General features: G+C 34.9%; 2 protein-coding genes and 1 long non-coding RNA gene across 7 annotated transcripts; 1 reads left to right on the top strand and 2 right to left on the bottom strand.

The window, feature by feature from the left end:
- Window positions 1–767: 767 nt before the first annotated feature.
- LOC110889418 lies at window positions 768–10,890 on the bottom strand. 2 transcript variants are annotated; one of them, XM_022136933.2, is made up of 11 exons: window positions 10,696–10,889; window positions 7,902–7,999; window positions 6,818–6,904; window positions 6,168–6,735; window positions 5,904–6,064; window positions 5,278–5,457; window positions 4,720–4,810; window positions 3,829–3,997; window positions 2,623–2,730; window positions 2,010–2,109; window positions 768–1,046 (listed from the first exon to the last, which is right to left on the bottom strand). In XM_022136933.2, the coding sequence occupies exons 1-11, from the start codon at window positions 10,840–10,842 to the stop codon at window positions 1,016–1,018; spliced, it is 1,740 nt and encodes a 579-aa protein (XP_021992625.1). In that variant the 5' UTR covers window positions 10,843–10,889; the 3' UTR covers window positions 768–1,015. The 2 variants fall into 2 exon arrangements, with proteins under 2 accessions (XP_021992625.1, XP_021992626.1); XM_022136934.2 differs by lacking the exon at window positions 2,623–2,730 and having other exon boundaries at window positions 10,696–10,890.
- Window positions 10,891–13,522: 2,632 nt separating this feature from the next.
- On the bottom strand, window positions 13,523–17,410 carry LOC110889419 (14-3-3-like protein). 2 transcript variants are annotated; one of them, XM_022136935.2, is made up of 5 exons: window positions 17,262–17,410; window positions 15,187–15,692; window positions 14,971–15,093; window positions 13,923–14,039; window positions 13,523–13,772 (listed from the first exon to the last, which is right to left on the bottom strand). In XM_022136935.2, exons 2-5 carry the CDS (start codon window positions 15,670–15,672, stop codon window positions 13,719–13,721), a joined length of 780 nt encoding a protein of 259 aa, XP_021992627.1. In that variant the 5' UTR covers window positions 15,673–15,692; window positions 17,262–17,410; the 3' UTR covers window positions 13,523–13,718. The 2 variants fall into 2 exon arrangements, with proteins under 2 accessions (XP_021992627.1, XP_035835431.1); XM_035979538.1 differs by lacking the exon at window positions 17,262–17,410 and adding an exon at window positions 15,806–15,938.
- Window positions 17,411–20,580: 3,170 nt separating this feature from the next.
- On the top strand, window positions 20,581–23,564 carry LOC110889420. 3 transcript variants are annotated; one of them, XR_002563588.2, is made up of 5 exons: window positions 20,581–21,024; window positions 21,110–21,186; window positions 21,283–21,451; window positions 21,662–21,930; window positions 22,018–23,564. It is a non-coding gene; the product is annotated as an uncharacterized LOC110889420 (long non-coding RNA). The 3 variants fall into 3 exon arrangements; XR_002563589.2 differs by having other exon boundaries at window positions 20,583–21,024; window positions 21,672–23,564; XR_002563587.2 differs by having other exon boundaries at window positions 20,583–21,024; window positions 21,662–23,564.
- The last annotated feature ends 4,352 nt before the right edge of the window (window positions 23,565–27,916 follow it).

Here is a 27,916-nt window from a genome sequence, read left to right as displayed (position 1 = left end):
AATCATTGGGATAGATATACATAAAAAGCGAAGTAATTAGGTAACCAATTTCATTGTGTTATGCATGGTTTTATTGGTTCGGTTATTGTCCTCAATCGAAGCCGAAACCAAAGTCATCGGTTAGTCCATTTTATTAACCAATCGGTTTTCAGTAATCACTTCGGTTTATTCGGTTAGATTGACAGCATTTGGTTTGGTTCATTTAATTATAGTTAATAACAAAAATCAAACTTGAGCTAAAACTTTTGATTAGAAATTTGTAAAATTGAGGTATAAATACATGAAATGAAAGTATAAATATATAAATGGGGATATAAAATATGAAATATGTGAACTTATGAATGATTCGTCTCGGTTCAGCTAATTTTGGTTAAACGAGAGTACAAACAATTGATAACCGGTTTTTGGTTAGTTTTGTTTTCAGTTCTTAGTTAATTCAGTTTTTAGTTGATTTCGATTCACTTTCGTCCGTTTTCGGTTTGGTTTAGGTTTAGGTTATTGCTCACCGATAACTAGTTTTGATTAATAATCAATAGGTGCGCACGCCACGCAATGCAACGGGAAACACAGACATTGGCACTATGTGATGGTTCGGTTTGTTAGATTATTATTCTCAACCGAAATCGAGGTCATCAATTAGTCTATTTTATTAACTAATCCGTTTTCAGTTAAACGGTTTAGTTTATTCACTCAGATTGACGGTTTTTGGTTTGAATCCTTATGAGTTTCAATCACACCATGTGCAACTTTCTCAAATTCAAATCATAGATTAGGAAATAAAACACTACATCTTAGATGTGCCTTGATCTTGAATGTAATAGTGATCCTATATATACATATACATAGGTTACAAAAGGTTAGCAATTTCATAAGACCGATATGAAACGCATCAAAAGGCCTCACACGTACAAAGGTCATCAGCGGTTACAATAGACCGATAAAAGTCATGAAAGTAACATAGAATTTGCTCCTAACATCAACAAAATGAGCAATCATTTCACACCGAACACGTCCCCTAGTTTTTGTAGTATTTCCTAAACCGCGACCTGCGCAATAACACCACAAAGATGTTTAGCAACTACTAAACATGTCCTCAAAAAAATGTAACACTTTATTTTATCGCATTAATGAGGATTTTCTAAAAACAGTCAGCTAAATCAAATTGCGCCTTTTAGAGGGGGGGGGGAGGGGAAATAGAAAAACAACAGTGTAAACTATCATAAATTATTAGAGGAAAAAAAAAACTTGGTCAAGATAGGCACTCTAGATGCATCTAGACATTTATATGCTTTAAAAAATGTGTTTTATTTATCCATCAATAAACGCATTAGCAAGGCGTTGATCTATGTATAACTAAAAGTCGCATCTCCCACATCTCTTTTACGTATCACTCTTTTAATCAAGTAACTGTATATAATATTGACCCACGTGTACATGAAGCGCATCAAGGCCGTAAGGCGTTTTATACATCGCCTTGCACATGAGGCGCACTTCTAAAAACCGAGATATGAATGTAACCTTCATATAGTGGTCTATAAAATATAACATTAATTATTATTAAGTATTAAGTATTTATTTAGTATTTATTAAAAAGTGTGGTATGATGAATAGTAATGTTAAGTTTTTAATTTTAAATATTTACACCTACACCCACTCAACTTTGTAAAATGTCATTTTAACCCCCCCCCCCCCCTTAAGTTTCTAAAGTTTCCAGTTTACTCTATACTTTCATTCTCAAACTAAAAAAGACTAATTTTTTACGTGCTTGTTTTTATACATGTGTCGATATAAATTCAAGTTGGTTTACGTTTTGACGTAAATTTTTTCGGATACGAGTCTGCTTAAATATAATACATTTTCATGTTTTTATGTACATTTTTAGTTGGTCTACATTTTGATGTAAATTTTGTTCAAAAACGATTCGGGTCAACTGTAATACGCTTTTATTCAACGGTATAAATTCGAGTTAACGTACATTACTAGTTTAAATAAAAAAGAGTAAGAGTTACCTCATGACATTTATATGTTTTTCAATCAAATCCATTTGTTCATCATCATACTCAAACCATTTGTCAGCTGCTTCAACTGTATGATCCCCACTTCCTATATCTGAATATTGAGTAGCAATAGCAGTTATAAGTAATGACAATATAGGCATTACAAGCAAGGTTTAAAAAAACAGAAACGAGTTTCGAGGCGTTTTCCCTTCGCCTCACGAGGCGTAAGCCTTGAGGCGAACCGAGGCGTAAGTCGAGGCGGAATTAAAAATGTAAATATAAAATTGTATATCTTATAAAATAATAATACTAACTAAATTCAGCATCAAATTCATCAAAATCATCAAAAACACACATAAAAAAAAAATAAATTGCGTGAAATTGACATAAAAAGTCAAAAACATCAAAAACAATTATCAGAAACCTCTGAGGCGCAGCCTTTTTAGCGCCTCAGCCTCTTTAAGGCGCATGTACACTAGAAACCCCCTGAGGCGCCTCAGAGTCGTTTTTTGGGCGTTTAGCCTTGAGGCGCGTCTCGAGCCGCACGCCTCAGCCGTTTTTTAAAACCATGATTACAAGTTTTAAAATCCAATTAAAACTTTAACGAATTACATTTAGAGCTCACCTTGAAGAATACCAGGCTTCTCAGAACACCCTTTTAGCCTCCAGTACACATGCCCTTTGTTGTCTCTGAAAACCGGCTCAGTTCTTACGGCATCAGGCCTCTCTTTATCTTCATAATCACAAAATAATTAAATTATATAATCAACAAATTTTAAGGTTTTTGGGCATTGGGTCTAAATGGGATGAGATAGAAGTTTATTTTATTTTTTATTTTTTTTGAATTTAAAGATTTTACTTTTGGTATATAAGTGTATCCAAAGTTTAATAGTACGGAATTGTGCCTCACGAGGCGTACGCCTGGAGACAAACTGAGGCATAAGCCTGAGGCGGAATTAAAAAATAAATATGAAAATTATATCTTATAAAAAAATAAAATACTAACTAAATTCATCATCAGACTCGTCAAAAAACACATAGAAAGGACACGAAATGTTTAAAATTGACACAAAAATTGAAAACAGACATCAAAACTAGGCCTGGCATAGCGTGTATACCCGTACACGATAAAACACGACACGATACACGAAATCCCATACACGAACACGGCACGATAACTTATCGTGTCCTTTTTTTCAAACACGAACACGACACGATATACATGAAAATTACCTGTTAATACCTGTTAACACGACTGTTCGACTGTTATAAACGAAAATTACCTGTTAATACCTGTTAACACGAACAAAAACACGAACACGACATGCCATCTGAGAGTTACAGATGGAGTTTAGGGTTTTATTTTTTTTAATTTAATGAGGAATGAAAATAGAAAAGAATTAAGGAACCCACACGTACATGGCTGATGAGTTTTATTTAATGTAATTTCTTATCGTTTACTAACGGGTTTTAACAGGTAAACAGGTATTTAACCTGTTTATACACGAAAATTAACAGGTAATCTCGTGTCTACCTGTTTGGTACACCATGCCTGTTAAGGCCATACACGATACCTGTTAACTTCGTGTAGGTTCGTGTCGTGTATTCGTGTAAAATCGCCAGCCCTAATCAAACCCCCTTGAGGCGCAGCTTTTCTTAGCTCCTCAGCCCTACGAGGCGCAGGTACAAAAAAACCCCAGAGGCACCGCCTCAGACTCGTTTTTTGGGCGCCTTGCCTTGAGGCGCACGCCTCAACCGTTTTTTTTAAACTGCAAGTGTATCAACCCGCCTACATTGGTTATACTGTTGAATCAGAAAAGTCAGAACTCACCTAATGGGACCAGTTTTTCACTTGCAAGTATCTCAGCATGTGCTTCAGCTGCTTTATCTTTGATCTTAGAAACAATAGCATCATGTTCCTTTATAGTTAGAGGAACACCTTCTTTCGCTGTTATTGCTTTTGCAATATCATCCTGCATTTTCTGCTTCAGACTCTTCTCCTATAAATAAATAAATAAGTTACTGTTAATAATAATATGCCACAACAACAACAACAATAATAATAATAATATAGGTATCATAATAATTAGGGCTGCAAACGAACCAAACGTTCGGCGAACAGTTTGTGAACCGTTCGGCAGGAAGTTCGTTTGTGTTCGTATGTTTATTAAACAAACGAACACGAACAAGAAATTTCGTTCGTTTAGTTAAACGAACAAGCATGAAAAGAGGTCGTGTTTGTTCGTTTATGTTCGTGAACGTTCGGTAACGTGTTCGTTTGTGTTCGATACTTCATTAGTGTTTTTAGTTTTTATATTTATTTAAATACTTCAAAATTCCGACAGATTAAATATCTAATAAGTGTCGGTGTATTATATATTCTGTTCATGAATGATTGTCTGTGTTCGTTTGTTTCCATTTGTGTTCATGAACATTAGTTTGTGCTCATTTGTGTTCGTCAACATTCGTTTCGTTCGTTGCCTAAAATTAACAAACAAACAAACACAAACGAACACGAAAAAGTTCATTTCCTTAACAAACGAACACAAACATAAAATCTCGTTCGATAAGTGTTCGTGAACAGTTCGCGGACACATATATTTCTTAACAAACGAACACGAACAAGGCCTTGTTCATGTTCGTTCGGTTCGTTTACAGCCCTAATAATAATCATCATCAACTTACATAAAACAACCAAAGCAAAATAAAGAGTCATCTATACCTTATCTTTTGCAACAGAAAGTTTATCCTTTGCTTCCTTTCTCTTTTCGGAAAACATGGCATTTTGTTCATCAATCCAATTTCTTATTTTTCTGTTGAATATGTTTAAGCATTAATTTACTAAATAAAAATAGAGTTAATTGCCATTTTAGTCCCTGTGGTTTGGGCCATTTTGCCAGTTTAGTCCAAAGGTTTCATTTTTAACATCTGGATCCAAAAAGGTTTCATCGTTGCCATTTTGGTCCAACTGACTTAACTCCATCCATATCTGTTAAAGCTGCCAAGGGCATTTTTGTCAGATATGGATGGAGTTAAGTTAGTTTGACCAAAATGAAATGACAAAAATGCCCTTGGCAGCTTTAACAGATATGGATGGAGTTAAGTCAGTTGGACCAAAATGGCAACGATTAAATCTTTTTGGATCCAGATGTTAAAAATGAAACCTTTGGACTAAACTGGCAAAATGGCCCAAACCACAGGGACTAAAATGGCAATTTACTCATAAAAATAACTTAACATAATACTTTTAAACATAAAAAAAAGTGTAAAATAATCTTACTCGGTTCCAAGAACCTCATCACACAGGAAAACTAAGAGCCTTAGCTTCGTCGACGAGTCCAAATCGTCATATCCACCAGCTAACATGTCTATAAAGTCAACATCCTTTGACTTTGATTTAGCAATGCAGGTTTTAAGATCTTTCAACCATGAATCGTTGCCTTGAGTCATATCCGATGATCTGGAAGATTATGCATGTATATAAATATAAATGATGTAAATATTTACAGAAGCATACAAAATAGGTAATCATAGTTGTCGATGGCGAATAACGACAAATAGCGACAAGGCACCTATAGGTTACGTAGCGAATAGCGACGGCTATTTTATAAATAGCGATTACACTAGAAAAAGAATTTTGAAATTTTTTATATGTATATTACATCAAAATACCCTTGTATATATGCTATTTTACATCTATATTTAACAAAAACCTATAAATCCAGTTATTTTATAGCCATATCTAATTGATATTAACATCAAAAAAAAAAAACTAACTGTCGCTAAGTTCGCTATTTATCGCTAAGACCCATATAGCGACACTTGGTCGCATGGCCACATAGTGCGCTATAGTGGTCGCAATAGCCGCTTTAACAACTATGTAGGTAATAGCAGTAAAGTCTATACTCTGATTCCGATTCAGATTCAGATTCCGGTTTCTCTTGTATAACAGACAGCAACTGGATATGAAACTGGCTTACGGAAGTAAATTTCCCACGCCGTGTACTTCGCCCTTTGATTAGGTCTCGCAATACCGCTTCTGCCTGCCCTTTTTTCACATCAAGAATCTGTAAAAATGGAATTTATAATATAATGCATCGAGTAAATTTCGGAAGACACTTAGAGGTTAAAATTTATGTTAAATCAAATGAGCCGAAAGTATAAAATTACCTTTCCGAAAGTAGCAATGAATTCCAACAATTGCAGTGCATTGCCAGCGTCTTCTTTCGGAAGGTCAACCCCGGCTATATTGACCAACTCATTTCCTGTTACCAAAGGAATAACAACTTCAAACAAGTCTAACGCCTTTTTTTCAACTTTTAAACATTGATTATCGTCTAAACGCTCTTTAACTACGTTTTCTGGTTGTTGACCACCATTGACCTTTGAAAGTAGATTAGTAAACACGTCTCCTCGAACACTCGCGTTTGACCCTTTTGACTTCAGTTTCTTTTGCTTCTTATTTGGGGTATGGTTAGTCTCGGTCACTGAAACATCATTAACTTCAGACCCTTTTCGCTTCGTTTTCTTTGGTTTCTCGTTAACAGTAGATGAGACAGAAACCGGAGGATTTGTGTTTAGTCTTGTCTTGCCATCAAACAGATTTTCTTTCCCCGGTTTCTTGTAGTTACTAACGTTTTGAGCACCTTTTGCAACGATCAAATCTGAAACCGATGAAAATCCGCTTGCCTTTGCCATTCGTGTAGCTATACCAGTGGGCTGTTGACCGCACTTTTTCCTGTTTGTTTAAACGCCTCTTAGATTTCATGGTAATCGCAACAGACGTAAAAAAACAAAGGAAATGTGGTCCCGATACTTACATACAGATGCTGCAATTGCAGACACCTTTGCACTTCGGACAATCCCATTTGTCCAATAACGACACGTCTTCAACTTTCTCACCGTACCTAAACAAAGATGAAGCATATGCATCAACAACATAGACTGTATGTAACACCATATATACACAATGTTAAAAGGCGAATTGGAAATAAATAATCCAACCTAACTCAATTTGGCCGATAATAATCCCAAGTCAGTTATTGGCCAATAATAATCCGAACTGGTCATTTTTTTGTAAAATAGTCCGCCGTTAAAATAGCTTAACGGAGTTAAGTTTTTTTTTTCCAAATTACAAACCGATGTTTTAGGGATTTTTATCAGAACGAGAATTAGGGCTGGCAAATCGTGTCTTAGCAGGCTTAACAGGTATCTGATAACGCGAACAACAAAAATTTTAAACATGAATACGACTCGTTTAACTACTTTATATCCAATGTCTATAAGACAGATGTATATTTTATGCACCTAGAAGGAGAAATAATGGATCCTAACTTTCAAATTTTGATTATTTTTAAAAACGTAAAAAAATCACATGGTGTACTTTTCTGTTATCGTGTCTTAGCATGTTACCTACAGGTTAGCTATTGCCAGCCCTAACGAGAATACGAGTCGGTTGATGTAAAACTTACCTCGAAATTGTGCCCGAAATGGCTTGATTTTTGTTAATTGGAAGTTTAAACGCCCGAATTGAAGCACCGTTTTCGTGGGTTGGGGCAGTATTTCGAGGTAAGTTTTACATCAATCGACTTGTACCTTCGTTCTGATCAAAAGCCCTAAAACATCGGTTTGTAATTCGGAAAAAAACTTAACTCCGTTAAGCTATTTTAACGGAGGACTATTTTACAAAAAAAAAAAATTGACCAGTTCGGATTATTATCAGCCAATAACTGAGTTGGGATTATTATCGGCCAAATTGAGTTACGTGGGATTATTTATTTCCAATTTGCCTTAAAATCTTAAGTAATGGTTATCGAGTTATTTAACACGAAAGCTCGAAATAATTTGAAGTAATCAGCAGTGTAAACATGTATGGAAGTATTAACAAGTGACAGAAAAGCTAACCTGTTCAATAGGCATGTGCCGCAATATTTGATGGGGCATGGCTTAGTCTTTGCTTGATTTTTGCAGTTAACGTATGCAGCGTATGTCTTATGCCGGCACTTTAAAGCATGCAATGTGTTAATAAGAGACTATTCCATCAACAAGTAAAGGGTACTTTTAAACCATTCACAGTTTGGAACTTAAAACTGCCGGTGTAGACCAAACTGTCGGTTTAACCTTCATTAATTATTATTTTTTCTTCATTGTTAGAATATCCAATTAAAGGGGAATTTATTATAAAACCAAAAAACCTTTAAGACCGTGTGTTACTATGTTATCGTTTCACAAATTTTCGCTGTCACATAGGCATGAGCTCGAACCCTTTTCTTTTCACCTTTAGTGTGTATCGGTTTTACAAGTTTTCATTATCCAACACCTATTAAAATAATATTTTTATTGAAAAGTTTTAAAAAAATAAAAAGAAAAGAGGGGATTTAACTGATCGAGAGTTTTGTGGCCCACCAAACCCTTCTCCTTCACCAAGTTTCACTGGCGTTAACAACCTCACGCCCCTCCCCTTTAAGACCATGTGTAGTGAGTAAATGAAGTGGCGTGAAGAGGCCAAATTCACGCCCCATAATCTTGGTTTAAAAATGTGCACCTTAGGCGCGAGGCGACCGAAGGCGCAAAACAAAACGCCTTGTGTGACATAAGGCGCACAGTGTACAAAAGGCGCAGGTGAGGCGTGCTTTTTAGGCTAAAATTTGACCTGAGGTACAGGCTTGGTTTTAAAAAGCGATAGGCGCACAAAAGCGACGAGGTCTAAAATTGAGGCGCAAAAGCGGTGGGCTTTTCGTACCCAAGGCACAAGGTGTTTATATAATTTTTTTATATATCACATACATATCCTATAGGTTTTTAGCTTCTTTTAACTAGGGCTGTTCACGAGCCGAGCCGAACCGAGCGGACCTTTGCTCGTGCTTGGCTCGTTTGCAAACCGAACCGAGCAGAGCGGCTCATTTAAAACCGAGCCTCAAATCAAGCGAGCGTTTTTCGAGCAGTAAATATTTCGAGCGAGCGTCGAGCGAAATTCAAGCAATTTGGACAAACATGTTGCCCGATTTAAATTTACTGAGAGAGATAGTGACAATGTTTGGTCTCAAGTTTTTATGTCTTTAAAAACATGCACATTTCATGGTATAATATTTTTCCTATGAATACCAATGTTGTGGCCGACGAGGCGATGATCATATTGAACGGGAACAATTACGTTGAGAGCAGGAGACGATCGACTTAGGGTAATGACATGAAACATTGAGGCGATAAGCAGCCTATCGTTTATCGGTTTAGGGTTTAAATTTTAGATTTGATATTAATTTTTTTATTGGCGTGGTTAGTTTAATACGTATAGATGTAGTTGTAAATTTGTATATAGTGAACCAAAATCTAATATAGTGGTATATATAAAACTATAAACTTAATTTACATTAAACTATATCTGTATGTGTAATGTGTGTATATATATAGGTGTGTGTGTATATATATATGTATATATGTATAATTTATATTTGTGTATAAGTATGTGTATATACATGTTTAGGGTAAGGATAGTGTAAAAAGTGCTCAAAGTGTGAGAAGTGTAAGAAGTGTATTATAACACTATATATAATACTATATAACACCATATAAACATCGTATAACAATATGTAACACCATATAATACCATATAATACTATGTAACACTATATATCATTATATAACAAATATAACACTATACATCTATAATAGACATGCTATCAGACAACCTATAGTGTTATATTTGTTATATAATGATATATAGTTTTACATAGTGTTATATGGTATTATATGGTGTTATATATTGTTATACGGTGTTTATATGGTGTTATATAGTATTATATATAGTGTTATAATACACTTCTTACACTTCTCACACTTTGAGCACTTTTTACAGGATCCTCTACCTACATGTTTATATATGTATGTGTATATGCAGATGTATATGTATATGTATATGCATACTAATTAAAAATAATAATTCGAGCCGAACCGAGCCGAGCGGACCTTTGCTCATGCTTGGCTCGTTTACAAACCGAACCGAGCGGAACGGCTCGTTTACAACCGAGCGTCAAATCGAACGAGCATTTTCCGAGCAATTTCCGAACGAGCGTCGAGCGAGCGACGAGCGGCGAGCGATTTGAACGGCCCTACTTTTAACCAAAATATAGCTATAAATAAGGCTTTTATACCATTTTACTTACATGTAGAAGTCAAAAAACCCAAGGTACAACTTTTTTCTGCAAAAAAAAACGCCTTAGATGCATGAGGCGCGCACGCACCTCAGGCCAAAAAGCCCCCAAAAAACCCAAAAATCTGTGTCTTTTGGGCGCTTCTTGTAATTACACAATGCGCTGAGCGAAAAAGCCTCAGAAGCTGCTCCTCGCGCCTCAGGCACGCTTTTTAAAAGCAATGGCGCAGGTGAGGCGCGCGCCTTTTGTACATGGGTTATTTTTGCAGACGAGTGTTGTACAACAGGCTTTTTATGGTGTACATTTATGTTTTATTTTTCATTTTAAAACATATATAAAGCTTAATTATAGCTAAATCATAGGGTAGGGGATCCTAAAAACCTATGGGATGTATAAAATAATTAATATAATCACTTTGCGCCTTGCGTACGAAATGAAATTAGACATAGTTGATGTTTTTTATCATTAATTTGAACTCATTTATGTTTAATAAAAACCTAAAGCTGAACACAGAAGGTAAACAACAATAATGAAATTAGAAGACATACTTGATGGCAAGTTGAGCCGTTGTGAGAGTCGTAAATTCGGCCATGAATAAGACGAACAACTGGATTACTGTTTCGTTTGTGTGGTTGGGGGTTTGTATCAGCGGCCTTCTTCTTAGATTTGGAATTGGGGCTATGAGAAACCGCCATTGATGTAAGATAGATAGCTAGAGGTTTTCACCGTCAAGTAATGAAAGACTTTTAATGTGATTTGTTGTGAAATTTTGAATTATGATTTGGGAATTAAGGAGGGAAATGTTTGGAAGTGGCGGGAACTCAATTTTGAAAGGTTTTGTTTTGTGGGAAAAAAGTAAAGAGTTAATTGCTCGGATGGTCCCTGTGGTTTCACGTTTTTTCACGTTTAGTCCTCAACTTTTGAAAATAGCATGTATGCTCCCTATGGTTTGTCATTTTGTTACTCGGATAGTCCCCCAACATTTACTCTGGGGACTATCCGAGTAACAAAATGACAAACCATAGGGAGCATATCTGCTATTTTCAAACTAACTAACATCTACTCAGGGACTATCCGAGTAACAAAATGACAAACCATAGGGAGCATACATGCTATTTTCAAAAGATGGGGACTAAACGTGAAAAAACTTGAAACCACAGGGACCATCCGAGCAATTAACTCAAAAGTAAATTATAATTTTAGTCTCTATGGTTTGTCCTAACTTGTCATTTTAATTTAAATAGTTTTTTTTCCTCTGTGTCTCCGAGTTTTTCATACAGAGGCTTATCTGGCATTTTACCTATTTGTTTTATTTTTCTTTTTTACTTACTTATTAAAAAACCAAAATATTTTTTTTATTACAAAACCTACCCCACCCCCGTTATCTCTCTCTCCTTTCAATATAAACCACCACTTCTTAACACCCACAACTACCGACCTCCACCAGCACTGACTTCCACGACCGACTTAACCAAAACGATTAGTTGGAAGTTCTCCCTAGGGATGGGTTTTTTCCCAAATACCCGTATCGTACCCCTACCCGTACCGATTTTAGGTATTTGGTACATGTATCGGTACCCAATTTTATTGATTTTGGTATTCGGTACTTTCGGTATTGGTACGGATATGGGTAAAAATGGGTACTTGTACTGAATTTTATGTAGACCTTTAAAAGTTTTTTTTTGTATTATGTTTTATTTCGTATTATGGTATTATAGTATTCATATTGATTTACCTACATGGTACCCGTATCGTATTGGTACTCGTACCAATTTTACCTATTTAGTACTCGTATTATATTGGTAATCATGTCAAATTTTACTTAATTTAGTACTAGTACAAATGCTCAAAAACTAAATAAAAAAAATGGAACAAAAGCGGGTACCGTACTGAAAATACCCGTACTTGTATCCGTACTGTACCTATATATTTGGTACGGTATTTGGTACTCAGTTTTGTTCAAATTCGGTACCGATATTTTCGGTATCAGTACGGATATGGGTACGGGTACTGTACCAATCCCATCCCTGGTTCTCCCCCGCTGGCACCTTTGACTATGGTTTAGTTTAAAGGTAAAACCAACCCATACACAACCCTACAACGATCACCCACACTCCTAGTTTCTACCAACTAGATTCCTATCACCATTGAACCATTTAAGATAATTGTGAACCAGATTTAGTTCTTCCTTAATTTATAATCCACGTGAAATGTCAATTTTGGCTCTAAACCTTTTTAAGTGGTTAAGATGATATATGGAATGGGATCAAATACAAACACTTAAGTTTGTAAGAACCATAAGAACCAATACATAATTGACAAGTGTCCATCAATAAAAAATTAGTTTAGGGGTAATTTAGACTTTTTGACCATATTTATTTATAACTAATTAAAAATAATTACAAAAAATATAATCAGCACAACACTATATAATTAGCACAACATCATTAATCGTTCTTCATTATCAGCACATCGTCATCGAATCGTTCTCCATTATCAATATAAACGACATTAGCACAACATCTTCAATCGTTCTCCATTATCAGCACACCAGATGTGCTGATTATATCTACTTTTGGTGTTTGTTTGTATTATTTTGTAATTAACACATAATCAGCACCTTATTAGCACAAATATAAAACAACTTTTGTTAACTTTTTTTAAAAAACACTTTTATAAATACAAAAAGGTATAGCAATATGGTACTCATATTAAAGATAAAAAATACTTGATTTTATGGTATATATTTTTAAAAAAAATAATGAAGTATATAAAAGTTATTTTAGTTTAAAAAACCTTGGTGGAATTTGTATTTAATAGAAAATGGTCAAATGACTAGCAATTTTACAAAATTACCCCTAATTTGTTAGTAGTAATTTTTAATTATAAGAGTTTTATTTATAATCAATATCAACCCTTGATTTAAATTAACAATGGTTCAGATCTGTTCTTACGGTTCTTATAATTAGCACTGTTTGTACAGGATCTCAACCCGATGATATATTACATCTCATGACCAAATTTTCTCTGATGACCCATGGACTAGGGTTCGAAATAGGGAAAAGAAGACCGAAACAACAGTAGATGTAGGGTCGCCTATCCAGGGTTATTTCACGGTGGTTGTGACAAGAGAGTCATAGTTCGTCTTCCCCAGACGCTTGTGGTTAAGAGCTGGTAGTGTCACAAGTGTCGTCACCACATTTTTAACAAAGTAAAATGCTTCAAATAGTTATAAGTCGGATGCCAGTTAAACAGAACCAAAATGCCACGGTTTTTGAAAAAAAAAAAAAAGGATTTATTTGTTTTAGTTCCTGGAAATTCAAATGACCAGTTATTTATCAAGTACAAAGATTTTAAAAGAAAGAAGCCACCAAACAGCTCTAGAAACACAATGATCCAGAATCTGATTAACTGAAAAAACGAATTCAAAGTTTTACGCAGATAACAATCAGGAAGCCACAACTACTTGAAAACCCGACGATTGTGCAAATCATTCCGTCCTCATTCAGAACAGAACAGCTATAATAATAAAGTACACACAATTGCTTCCTAAAAAACTCATGTAGACCAATCATTGTGTTTCCTCTGCTTTTGCAGATTCCTTGATCTCGTCACCAGCCTCATCCTGTAACACAAACCAGAAACATTAACCACACGGCCCCAATAAATTTTTAACCATGGGTACTTTAGACATTTCATCAGTAAACGGTTCAGTTAAACTTTGACAAATGTGAAAGTGTGTAAAATATTCAAGAACAAAAGAGAAGAGACCAACCGCAATATCAGATGTCCACAAAGTGAGATTGTCACGGAGTAGTTGCATGATCAGTGTGCTGTCCTTGTATGAATCCTCACCTAATGTATCCAGCTCAGCAATAGCTTCATCAAATGCCTGCGATTGTACACGGTTTTAGCAATTTAGCTTAACGCATTACCGTATGTGTGATTAAAAGTAACCATTTACATTGGAAAGACATAAAAATATAGAATGTAAGTATATAATGCACAGCTAGATGCATTACAAATGCATGTATGCAAACACAGTATACGATTTATACAATGTACAGTACATATATGCTTTAGGGTGTTGTATCATTTGCTTTATAAATTGTACCTTTTGGTCAAATAAGCAATTATGTTGGTATACCACCTCCTTAAGATAAATGACACGCTTCAATACATTACAAATGCATGCATGCGTAATATGCTTTAAGGCGAGATATCATTCATGGTTTTAAAAAACGGTTGAGGCGTGCGCCTCAAGGCGAAACGGCCAAAAAACGATTCTGAGGCGCGCCTCAGGGGGTTTATACTGTTTGTGCGCCTCAGAGGGGCTGAGGCGCTAAAAGGTTGCGTCTCAGGTGCGCCTCAGGGGTTTTAGATATTTGTTTTTGATGTTTTTGCGTTTTTGTGTCAATTTCAAGCAATTTATGTCTTTTGTATGTGTGTGTTTGATTATTTTGATGAATTTGATGAATTTGATGATGAATTTAGTTAGTATTACTATTTTTATAAGATATATAATATTTATATTTATTTTTTAATTCCGCCTCGGGCTTACGCCTCGGTTCGCCTCGAGGCTTACGCCTCGTGAGGCGAAGTGAAAACGCCTCGAAACTCGTTTCCGTTTTTTTAAACCTTGATATCATTTGATTAAAAAGTTGTACTTTTTGGTGTGCGATCATATTTTGTTGGTGTACAAATTACCACCTAAAGGTAAGTGAGATGCTTTCAAGAAATGCTCGTTACTCAAATCAACTGCTGAAAGACTGTTAGGAATAGTAACAACCACATAACAGAATTTAAGGCCATGACAAAAATACCTGTTTGGCAAGGTTGCAAGCACGGTCAGGTGAATTGAGGATCTCGTAATAAAACACTGAGAAGTTAAGTGCAAGCCCAAGCCGTATCGGGTGAGTAGGAGCCAAGTCAGATAGAGCAATATCCTACAACACAATACCATGGATACAAGTCAATGTAAGAAATTAACTCCAGATACAACAAAGACCAGTGTATGGAGATGAATAAAAATCACCCACCTGAGCAGATTTGTAAGCTAATAAAGTGCTCTCAGCAGCTTCCTTCCTATCAGCACCAGTCTTAAACTCAGCCAAGTATCTAAAGTAATCACCCTTCATCTTCAAGTAAAAGATCTTTGACTCTGCAGTTGATGCAGATGGAACCAAATGTGAGTCCAGAAGAGCCAAAATGCCGTCACAAATTTTGCTTAGTTCGGTCTCGATTGTCGCCCTATAATCCTTAATTAGCTTGACATGATCTTCGTTCCCACGGCTCTCTTCCTTCTGCTCGATAGAAGATATGATCCTCCATGATGCCCTCCTGGCTCCGATCACGTTCTTGTAAGCCACAGAAAGAAGATTCCTTTCCTCCACGGTCAACTCCTCAGAGTCAACGATCTTCACGACCTTTTCCATAAACTCGACCATTTCTTCGTATCGTTCGGCCTGCTCTGCCAACTTGGCCATGTACACATTGTCCTCACGTGAAGCTTCGGTTGATGCCATTTCTATTACTTAATATATACCTGAATTTACCCCAAAAAATACAAAATTTGTCAATGTAGGAAATCAAGCAAATAGATAGACACACAGGGCCAGATCTAGATGAATAAGTATAAGAGGAAACACGTGTTCTTACTTCTTCCAAGGTCATTAAAACAACTGGATGCTTGAGTCTAATGCTATATGCAAATAAGTTCCATACATGATGAACAAACCTAGATGATTTCTCTAATCTTTGACACATCAGGCATCATGACTTGCACAGTACAAGTAACTGATGCACAGTTGACAAAATTCAGACTAAAACAATTTATTAATTCACAGTTTACATCCAGTTTTGGCTCATACACATATCAGCATTTGCAATCTCTTATCACATTTACAATCAAATCGTAACATAAACCAGACAACTACGCAGTCTTTAGCTCATTGCAACAGTTACAGATCCGCAAGCACATCTTAAGTCTTAACAACTTACAATACCGAAATCATTGTTCAAATCAGTTTACCTCAGTCTTTAGCTCATTGCAACAGTTACAGATCCGCAAGCACATCTTAAGTCTTAACAACTTACAATACCAAAATCATAAGATCATCCAGATGTATACACAGTCTATAGCTCATTGCAACAATTATATATCCGAAAACATGAGATTTACAGATCGTAACAGCTTCCGATACAAAAAACATTGTTGACATCAATCAGAAACTAACAGATTCAAATATAAACACGATGATGTGATTAACAGAATCGAAACACACACACATAACAACTTACTGATATAGAATGAACAATCAACGATACCAATATATCTACATTAGACCTAAAAATTATGCATCATGATTTGTACAGTACAAGTAACTGATGCACAATTGACAAATTTCTGACCTAAACAACTTATCGATCCACAGTTTATATCCACACATTCTATCAAATCATAAGACAATACAGATACATACACAGTCTATAGCAACAGTTACAGATCCGGAAACACGAGATTTACAGATCGAAACAGCTTCCGGTACCGAAATCATTGCTCAAATCAGTTTACATCGATCAGAAACTAACAGATTCAAATATAAACACGATTAAGTGATTAACAGAATCGAAATACACACACACATAGCAACTTACTGATCAACTTACTGATATAGAATCAACAATCAACGATACAAATATATCTACATTAGACCTAAAATTTACGCATCATGACTTGTACAGTAGAAGTAACTGGTTCACAATTGACAGATTTCTGACCTAAACAACTTATCAATCCACACTTTCTATCAAATCAAAAGATAATACAGATACATACAAAGTCTGTAGCAACAGTTACAGATCCGGAAACACGAGATTTACAGATCGAAACAGCTTCCGGTACCGAAATCATTGCTCAAATCAGTTTACATCGATCAGAAACTAACAGATTCAAATATAAACACGATTTAAGTGATTAACAGAATCGAAACACACACACACAGATTCAAGTATAGCAAGTAACTGATATAGAATCAACAATCAACGATACGAGTATATCTACTACATTAGAGCTAAAAATGATATGCAAATGAAGAATGAGATGGAAAAATACCTTGATTGATAGGGCGGATTGTGAATGATCGGAGGAGGAGACGGAAAAGAAGCGGATTCTAGGGTTTTTATAAATAGAAAACGCGTGAAAGAGATGAAGAATTAGCCAATGAGAATATGACAGGTGTACTGCTAGGGTGGAGTTGGATACACGTAGGTCAAGTGATGATACACACGAGTTTCTCCCCACCTTTTGCCTCACGTTGACCGTCAAAAAAGTTCAAATTTCAAAATTAATTTTCGTGGTAAAAAAGTGGAGATTTTATTTGATACTACGGGTTAAACGGATCATGCTTAAAAAGTCAGAGGTGTCCTAATTTTTATTTTTTGATTAGAGGTATCATTTTTATAAAACCGGAAGAAAATTGTATTTTTTACACTATGAAAACGATACGGAGACAGAATTGAGTTGAGGGGTAACCCGTACGACGGAAATATTAAAATTTGTAAAGCTTGGTTTTGATGACTAAAAAATACTTATTTAGAGTGATTTTATTACAAAATAGGTGTATGGTTAGACCAAAATATAAAGTCGTGTTTAATTAGGTCGAAAATCAAAATAGGTGTATGGTTAGACCAAAAATATAAAGTAGTGTTTTGTCAATGAGCTAGTGGTGGAGTGGTAAGGGAGAGACCTTGTGTTCCAAGTGACCCAAGTTCAATTCCTACCCCTAGCATTTAGTTTCTGCGGCACCTGGTGATGATGGGAGACTAGGCGAGTAGGCGGCGATCGCTAGTTCGATCCTTGAACTGAGCGGGTTTTACCTCACCGCACTGTCGTGCCTTCGGGCGAGTGTTCACGGGCTTCGGCCCTAGGTGAGGGTTTTCCCCGGTTCGGAAGGCGAGTGTATCCCGATGTGGTGAATTTCGCCAGTAGCCCATTTGGAGGATTCGTTGGCCGTTCAAAAAAAAAAATAAAGTAGTGTTTAATTAGGTCGAAATCATAAAATTGAATACCTATATTGGTCGTCATAATAGCGATGCTGATACCGATGTTGTTTGGTTGGTATTAACTTGGTTTGTCATTGTAACACCATTTTAATACAACTTTGTTTTTAATAAAATTTATATTGAAATGTCAAGAAAAAAATAAACATAGTTGTGTATTTAGTTTTATTAAAAAAAAATTGACGAACAAAAGTTGTAAGAGAAAAATAAAATTTTGGATTAAAGACAATATTATTTTAAGTATAAATATAAAAGTGAAACTAAAACAAGAAAAACACACAAATCAAGTAAAAATCTTTAAAATTAATTTTTATATGCCAATACTAATTTGAATAGGATATCAGATATGACAAAACTTATTTATACGATAATGCTATAGGGTGTGGTTATGACACTTATGATCACTATGACTCTTTACATCAACGTCATGTCACATATTTCTAATCCATCATCTAAAACCACTACCCTAAGGGTGTGGTCATGACTCAAACCACTATTATCTTATTTTAATTTATTTTTATAAAAAGGAAATGTAATATTAAATAAGGAAAGAAGGACCATAGTTGTCATGGTTTAATCCATGAGAATCATGGTGGATGAGACAATGAGGTGATGTGTAGCAATCTATTAATGGTCCTACGTGGCTATTGATGACCCAACAATGCCCTTCACACCCTATCGCCTAAGAGATATTTGTCAATAGTTAAATTCTCCTTATATGTATATCTACTTTTTATATACCTTTTAATTTCTTAAAAAGTTTTAAAATACCCCTTTACAACCTTTTTAACCACCTCCCCATTGGTAATAACAAATATTAAATAATGAAAACAAATCAAGGTTATGTTGGATTAAAATTAAATGTCCGAATGAGATTTTTGTGATATAATAAATTAACTCAAAACTAATTACATACTTTATAAATAACGAGAAAGTGTAATGTACATTACGCCTTAACGTACATCACGTACGCGACCAAATTACGCACGTTCATTTGAGAATTATGCACGTTTATAAACTCAACTATGATCAAAATCAACGATGAATTTTGAATTTCTACTTTGTTATATATAACTGTACTCTGTTCTACGGAACGATGATCAAAATATAACGATGTTTCTGCATACTCTGTTCGAAAGTCGAATATGGAAATAGAGGTGGAGGAGACGTGGTTTCGATTTCATCGAATAGGTGTTGCCTGATGAAATCGAATGCTAATAGTTCGTCGTTCATGTCCATTGTTGAAACCAGGTTGGAGGTTGAAGATGATAATGATGATGGTAATCACGCATGTTATAAGGAAAAATCACGCATGTTGGTTTTTTGAGATCATAACATGCGTGATTAATTATCCATACGTGATAAGTGACCATGCGTGATAAGTTGATACATGCGTGATAAGTTGATACATGCGTGATTAATTATTCATGCGTGATAAGTTGATCTGACGGTCAGGATTGTGCCGTACGTTAAGTACGATTACTCATAATGTATGTTAACCGCTCTCTATAAATAACAATTATAGAAAATAACATTTTTGAAAAAATCACGAAACAAGTATTGTTTGAAATATGAAAATCGTTGTTAGGATGATGACATGCAACATGTGTCGCATATCACATGTTCACATCCTGTTACTATACACTCTTAAATGATTTTTCTTGTTGTTGTGGAATATATGTAGGCATGTGGCATATCACATGTTCACATCGCATAACTTCTTCTTAGACTGGTGGGTGTGGGCGTGGCCAAGGAGCATTTTTGGCCCTTTAACATCGGGTGCTCCACCCCAGGTTGACGTTTTGGTGGGCGTTGCCCGCTTGGCGTGGCAATAGTGCTTGGCGTAGGGCACTAGCCTGGGGTGACGTATCTGGCAATGGTTGGTTGGGTGTTCAAACCGTTTGGTTAGCCCCTTCCACAACACCGGCCTGACCACACCCCACTTTTTTGGGTGTGGACTAGTGGAGCCCACACCTGCCACGTGTCGAGCAATGCCCCTAACCCAAGCCCCTCCACACTCTTGTCGGTTGTCACGTATCACCTTATATATGTCGCATATCACATATTCGCATCCCATAACTACGTTCTTAAATGCATTTTTTACACTCTAGTCTTGTCAGTTGTACTTGTCGCTTAGTAAAAAGCAGTGGCAAATTCATCCTGAAATTTTTAATTACTGTTTTTTTCCATATCATACAAGATTCTTATTAATTTTTTCCGTTTTTTTATCAAACTCAGTGGGTTTATGTGAACCCACAAAACAGGGTTAGATCCGCTACTACTGAAAAGTACACACCTTTTTAATAAGGTTCTAAAAACCATATCACCTTTCTAAAAAAATACTGGTTTCGAAATTATTATATATATCAATTCATATCGTCACTTTGCGCCAGTGCCTTCTTGACTTTTAGGTTTTGGCCATCTTAGGTTTCCCCTTTTACAAGTTGACACAACTTACTTCTCTTCAAAACAAACCTGCGCACCATCAAGATCTGCCTTCTCCCCCATCTTCTCTCTGGTCTCTCACACCTCCGGTCGACGGAGGAGGGATTGCAGCGCCGGTATACTCGGTCAGGCGAGACGCACACACCCCCAACACTCTTCTCCTTCCTATGACACCCCCACCGCCTTCGTTTTCCTCTCTCTCGCACACTGTTTTCGGCCGGAGAGCGGCAGAGCGGACGGTGCTCCGGCAATGGCGTAGCGGCGATGGTGAATTTGACGGTGGTTCAGTGACGGAGACCCTCCAAATCGACCCTTCTGAACCTACTTCTGGTAGTCGCTGAAGGTAACATGGCTCAAGTCAACAAACTCAGGTATGATTTCTGATTTATGGTTGGGTATAACAGAGGGTAATTGCTTATTAGGGGGTTGATATTTGAATGATTGTGTCGACTACAGGTCGCCAATTGGCTTCTTTCCGATTTAACCACCATCCTCATCGGATGAACCGACGGTAGCCACCCTCGACAACTTAGGTAACTCTGACAACAAGTTTTCCATCCTCTTTTTATTTATGATGTATTTTCTTTTTATTTTAATTTTTATTGATGCTTGACGTGATGAAAAAACAGGTAATATAATATAATCTAATAGTCCATTTGATTATGTTGAGACGGAGGCTCGAACAGAGAACTGTATGATGTACTTCATGTGTCTCCTGAAGCTTCCAATGAAGAAATCCGTAAAGCTTATCATCAGTGGGCGCAAATTTATCATCCTGATAAGTATCAGGATCAACAGGTGTTGTTTATTGTGTTAAGTTGTTGATTACTGGTTAATATGCTATATTGGTACAGGATATTGAATGGTCTTATAATGGAATTACTACTATTAGTAAAGTGATTATACCATAAATCATGAACATTGTCTTTTTGTTTTATAACGTGATTATTGCCCTTTGTTGTGTTTTCCTTTTTTATTTCTGTTACCAGTTTGTGTAATTCTTTTCAGATGAAGGAAGATGAAGGATGTAGGTACAGAGAACTTTCAGAGGATATATGAAGCATATGAGATATTAACCGAAGAATATAAACGACAGATATATGACATGTATGGTATGGAAGGGTTAACCTCTGGTTTAGAACTTGGTCCAAAGTTGAACAAAGCGGAAGAACTTGAAAGATTAAAACGCAAAAGAGAAGAAAAAAAAGCGGCCCATTTTCAACCTTCTGGTGTAATTCTTGCACAACCATCAGTTCCAAGCTTTCTATCCGGGCATGGTATAATGAGAGCGTATGACTCCTAATTCTCGACTAAATTTAATTTTCAGGTTAAACTGACAAGTATCTACATTGACATTGATATAGCTTCACTCCGGTGGTCACTGACGAACGACGGCGGTGGTAAATCCGCTCGAATCAACCACGACGTCCATGATTAGGGACGTAATGTATTATGCAGCATAATAAATTAAAGCATACTTCATCAGCCGCAACGCGGCGGGATCATCCTAGTTTCCTAATAAAAGCATTCACATACCATTCCTCTCTATTTAAAAAAATAGGCTAACACTGTGTTCCAGAGTTTACTAACGGAAGGAAAGGAAAGGAAACAGAAAGAAAGTAAAAATATTTTGTGTTCCAGAGTTTCATTTAAGGAAGGAAAAGAAAGGAAAATAAAATATGTCGTGTTCTCGAGTTTCATTTAAGGAAGGAAAAGAAAGGAAATGACAGGAAAACTAGGCTAAATTCTTTAATTTTTCTTTCCTTCCGATTTGGGAGGAAGCGGTGGGAAAGTCATCTTTTTTCTTCTTTCTCATCATTTCCTTTCTCACTTTTGCTTTCTTTTCTTATCCCTCGTTAAGTTAACTCGGGAACAGAGCGTAAAAGTACGTTTTGCTGTTAAATTTATTTATTTTTCAAAAACCTCCCACATTCAAATTTTCATCTCTATCTTACTCAATACACCTTTTTGTTACCTCGTGTTTTTGTACAGTTATAATAAAATATAGAGTTTAATAAAATCCACTAAATATAGAAATATTAAAAAAAAATCCAATATAGTGATGTTTATGTTGTTTCCTCTATTTCTTAGGGCATGTTTGGCTAAGCTTTTTGAAACAACTTATTGACTTATTGGTTTTTTGGAAAAGTCAGTATGGAGTAGAGATGGGCATAATACCCGGTTCCAAACCCGGACCCATAGAACCGACCCGGAACCGGTTCCAAACAGTAATATTCAGCTTTTGGTTTGAAAGTACCCGACAGAATCGGTTCCTGTCAGTACCCGGAATACCCGGTTCCAAACTGTACCCGAACCTGGTTCGAAAATACCCGTAACCGGTTACATCGGTTCCGTTTTTTTATACTTATACCCGGGTTCAACCCGGACCGGTTCCTTAGTGTACCCGGTTTCGCTCAGTAACGTCAGTACCCGGGTACGGGTAGTACCCGGTTCCGGGTATTCAGAATACCCGATTATGCCCATCTTTAGTATGGAGTGACTTAGTGACTTATTAGCATTTTCCCCTCACATACACTCTCATTGCCAAACATCATTTTGGAGCTTATGACTTTTCAAAAAGTCAATAAATTATTTCAAAAAACTTAGCCAAACATGCCCTTACTCTGTATTAATATTAGTTAGGTATATAGGCCTTAATGTAATGCTCTTATATATAAACCAGTAGAGCCATAAATACTAAATGTAAAAAGAAGTGTTCTCGCTGTAGAACACCCTCCCCATTATATATTATATAATTATATAACTGTTATGAATGCATCATAATGTGGTGACTTTCCACAAATATGTAACCTCCATATATTTATTACCTTTGTATTAATGTTAAGCCTCTATAAATAGAGGTCTCATGTAATTGGTATTATAGATCTCAATGAATACGAATTCCATATTCTATATTTCTCTCTACAATACATATAATCCTTGTTCTTGTCTGTATGTTAGTTGCTAGTAGGTCGTTGTTTCACAACACGTTATCAGCACGATTCGCATTTGAAGTTAGATCATATTATCGTATGTTACAATAGTCCTCAATTTCGCTACACCCCAAACAATTTTTTTTTCTGCATTTTCGTTTCACAACCGCTTGAAGCCACTAAAGACCAATTGAGTGCATCTAACTATTTTGCAATTAAGGTATCTTCTGAACCATCCCTTGATCTTATATGCAATACAACACATAATTTTAGGTTTGTCGAAGTAAAAAACAGTCTTTTTATGTTCTTAGTTAAATTTTAATTTTATTTTCATTTCTTTATTAGTGACCGTCACCGATAGATCCCCTCGTTGGTAAAAGGAAACTTTCTAGTTGTTAGTATAAAATAAATGACATAAATGCTAGATTGAATATATTTGAAAGTGGCCTAGAGGGTAACATGATTTGGTAGGAAATGCTACATACATAATGTCAACGGGTATTTTGTTTTCAACTTACCAAAACCTTTTACATATGATAACGACATATTTAACTTAACGTTTCTTAATTTAATACAATTCAACAATTAACAAACGTAAAATGAGTTATTAAAATCACTAATTAAAGAAAATAAATATTGTTATAAATACAGATATATTCCCTCCTAATTCTCCTCCTAAGTTATTATGTTTTCAGTTACATTTTGACTACATAAATTTTCAGTTATATATATATATATATATGTGTGGTTGATAAATGAAAGATAATACGCTTCTCATTTTTCTTATTTCATTTCACGTTAATAAAACCATCAAGTTGAAAATAGTTTTTGCTAACAACCAAAAATTGTTGTTGGATAAGATTATTAGACTAGATTTAATGAATGGAAGGGTCTGTTTATTATCTTATTTAAATTGAATAAATTCTTTTTATTGCCTAATTAATTATATTTAGTCAATTGTAACTAACTCAAAATGTGTTCAATCTTCAATCGTCTATTATTTATGTGACTCTTTCTTTATTCAAATTTAAAGAGTAAATTTGTAATTGTTGAAGATCACCATATCACATTATCCTTGTGAATATTTATATTAATATACAAAAGCTTTTATATTGTAATAATATTATTTTATTCATATAAACTTAATTAACCAAGAAACCGTAACATTATTTATTGCATTCAATTATATAGCTATAAATGCTACTTTGTTTTAGAAAAGAGGATTTCGTAACTGAAGTTTGATTGAAACATTAAATGTTTTTCAAAGTTCGTAACTGAAGATATTTAATAGATATTTAAATGAGTTAACTAATATTTTAAAAGCTCATTAGTTGAATATTTTTAATTAAATATTTAATCATTCATCAGGTTGTTAGACCTGACAATTAGTAAACATTTACATGATGCTATACATTATATGATGCTATGATTATTTATTTTATGTAGACTGTAGTTACTAGAAAATGAACTAGTTTTCTTTAAAAAAAAAAAAGAACTAGTTAGTGGTATCCATTAGCTCAGATATCGTATTATTGGTTTTCATAAATTGAGTGGTATATGTTAACAAAATGAAAAATTATTCCAAATTATGGGTACCATATGAAATCATTAAATTTAATTCAAAGTAGTTGGTGGACTTCCATTAGCCTTGTCTTTGTTAACCACGTTTTATCTTTCACTATGTATGTGATTTGAGTTTCCTACGGGTCGTTCTTTTTAATGCTTTACAAATTCGACCTTTAATTTTTTATAATTTAATTTTTGTTAGAGCTTATTATACAACAATTTACAACAAAATAAGGTTATGTGAGTATGTTATATCCCCAAAATGAATTAAGGAAACTTTATATCGATGTATATGGAGTTTCTGGATCATGGGTTTTTTGATATTACAATTTTATAGGCTTGTATCGTATAACTTGTCTCTATCATATACATTGTTTGTGAAATTTAATTAAATATTTATATAGAGATAATTGGATAAAGCCAATAAAAGACCAAATTTGGTTGATATCACGCCTGAATTATCATACTTTTCTAAATTTCATGATCAGTTTATAGAAGGTCGTAAGGTGTTAAATCAAGAAATATTATATAACTCGGACATGTAATTACTTCTTAATTGATGTTATATGCTGAAAATATTGTTTATATGAAAATGTTAAATAAAACAATTCACATTCGTCAAACCTCAAATATATATATATATAAGGTTTGAAACGACCACAACGAAAGTTGAGTGGTTCTAATCCATTCGTAGAAGTGAATGTGATGATATAATGATTTGTGAAAAGGTCACGATTATATACATAGTTAAGAAAATTGTAATTATGACACCATGAAAGTTGTCCGATTATAATCCATTCCTTGAAGTGAATGTAATGATATAGTGATCATTGTAAAGTTCACGATCATGGTAATGAGGAAATTGTTATAATACTCATGTTAATAGTGAGACCAACCTTTTTAATAATGTGATGACTATACAATGATCAATATAAAGGTCGTAAGATATAAGATGGATAAATTTTATACGACTCAACTACTTCTCAATTGATAGTAAGAAAAGAGAACATTATTTACAAGAAAAATCGATTAAATTCTTTTCATTTGTCACACTTGAGACATATGCTCCTAGAGTAGCAAAATCATTATAAGAGTTATGAAAAAAAATGAAATGATTTTATACTCATGTGAGTGAGTAAATAATAAAAAGCTATGAAGTTTGTTTTGGTTCTACTCCATTCCTTAATATGAATGTGATGATGATCAATTCAAAGGTTATGATCATATACATAACTAAGAAAATTGTAATGATGCCACCATGAATGTTGTATAGGAGTATAGCAAATGTGGCCAGAAGACTATATTAGAAGTTACTAGAAATGATACTAATTTTCCACAATATTCCATTAAATCAAATATGGTGAGTAACCAGAAGTTACTAGAATATTTATACGTTCACCACATGGCATGACCAAATAGGTCATCAAGATAGCATCATGATATGCTAAACAATCAAACATGCTAACCGGCACCTTAGCACCTCTAAGTAATCTAAAAACATTGCTCCCAAAATGCCTTATCATATGTCTAGTTAGTTTTTTTTTTTTGTGGCAAATAAATTTTTATGCCCTTCCAATCAATAAACTCCTACAAGCAATCCCTCTTATATGGGACCATTGAAATGTACAGTTGTGTGGATTGTGGCATTCATACATGGTTACATGTGAGTTTTAGCTACCCGTATGTAGCATATGCCCAACACTATGGAACGTTGTTTTTTTTTTTTTTTTGACATAGTTTAACACTGTTCTTTGACAACCCAATTGTAAGGACCATTGTTGGGCATAATGTGAAATATAGTGAGAGGCATACGTAGTCGAGACGGAATTTGTCGATTGATTATATCAATTCAAAACCAACTGCTTATCACAAATACTCCCCATTACAACTGGTCTCCTGAAGAGAACCAAGTTTCCGTTTTTTTATATATTTTGTTGTGCAACCTATGTACCAATAGCACCACCATAACATATAAAATGGGATATGTACATCGTATTCAGTCTTAGGGGGAGACAAGAAAATGAAAGACTGGTAACATAAAAAAATGCATCATATTATATATCGACCCCTGAAGTGGTCAATGCAAATCTGAAGTCCAAAAGAAAGAGCGTGTATTTGCAAATAATAACAAATGAAATACAAGATGCATTCACTAACACAAATAAGGTGACAAAGTCACATATACCAGCTTAAACTTATCTGCTCGAATGGAAGTACTCACAAAATGATTATCATATTAATAAATTGTGAGAGATAAATCGGTTCCAAAAAGATAAAACCCACAAACATAAAAAGAGCAGAGTAACGCAGTTGGTGTAACCCAAAAGAGGTGGCACATAAAACACCATAAGTGGTTACATACAAAACCCCAGAAGTGGTTGCATACTAAACCGTAAAGAAGGTTGTTGTCAAAACCCCAAAAGAGGCTAATGGAGTTCTAAAAGAAACTCTAGTACCAAACAAATATGAGATCGCGATGAATTATGTACAAAATAAGTACAATATGGAACCGTAATGAAACACGTGTAAATTGATATATTTGATTATGCTATAGCAATAGATGTAATCGATAAAAAAAAGATTACGTATATAGAAAGTGTGCAAGAGTGTACGCACACAAATAGCCAAAATGGCTACATGACTTAAGGTTGAACTAAATTTGCTCGACAAACTAAACGTTTTCGAACCAACAGTTCGAACACTATAGACGTCAAACCAATAGGTTATAAATGGGTGTCTTTAAATAAAAGGAAACGTAAATAAT

Source organism: Helianthus annuus, chromosome 11 (assembly GCF_002127325.2).
Source record: "Helianthus annuus cultivar XRQ/B chromosome 11, HanXRQr2.0-SUNRISE, whole genome shotgun sequence".
Taxonomy (NCBI): domain Eukaryota; kingdom Viridiplantae; phylum Streptophyta; class Magnoliopsida; order Asterales; family Asteraceae; genus Helianthus; species Helianthus annuus.
This window is presented reverse-complemented; position numbering and strand designations above follow the sequence as displayed.

What these genes read in the sequence shown, in the direction of transcription:
- LOC110889418 (XM_022136933.2), bottom strand. Translation starts at nt 10,842, where the DNA reads ATGGCGGTTTCTCATAGCCCCAATTCCAAATCTAAGAAGAAGGCCGCT. An exon ending in GGCACATGCCTATTGAACAG is followed by an intron (nt 6,905 to 7,901) that starts GTTAGCTTTTCT and finishes ATCTTTGTTTAG; the next exon opens with GTACGGTGAGAAAGTTGAAG. An exon ending in TTTCTGTTGCAAAAGATAAG is followed by an intron (nt 3,998 to 4,719) that starts GTATAGATGACT and finishes ATTTATTTATAG; the next exon opens with GAGAAGAGTCTGAAGCAGAA.
- LOC110889419 (XM_022136935.2), bottom strand. Translation starts at nt 15,672, where the DNA reads ATGGCATCAACCGAAGCTTCACGTGAGGACAATGTGTACATGGCCAAG. An exon ending in CTTGCAACCTTGCCAAACAG is followed by an intron (nt 14,040 to 14,970) that starts GTATTTTTGTCA and finishes GTACAATCGCAG; the next exon opens with GCATTTGATGAAGCTATTGC. An exon ending in TGTGGACATCTGATATTGCG is followed by an intron (nt 13,773 to 13,922) that starts GTTGGTCTCTTC and finishes TTTGTGTTACAG; the next exon opens with GATGAGGCTGGTGACGAGAT.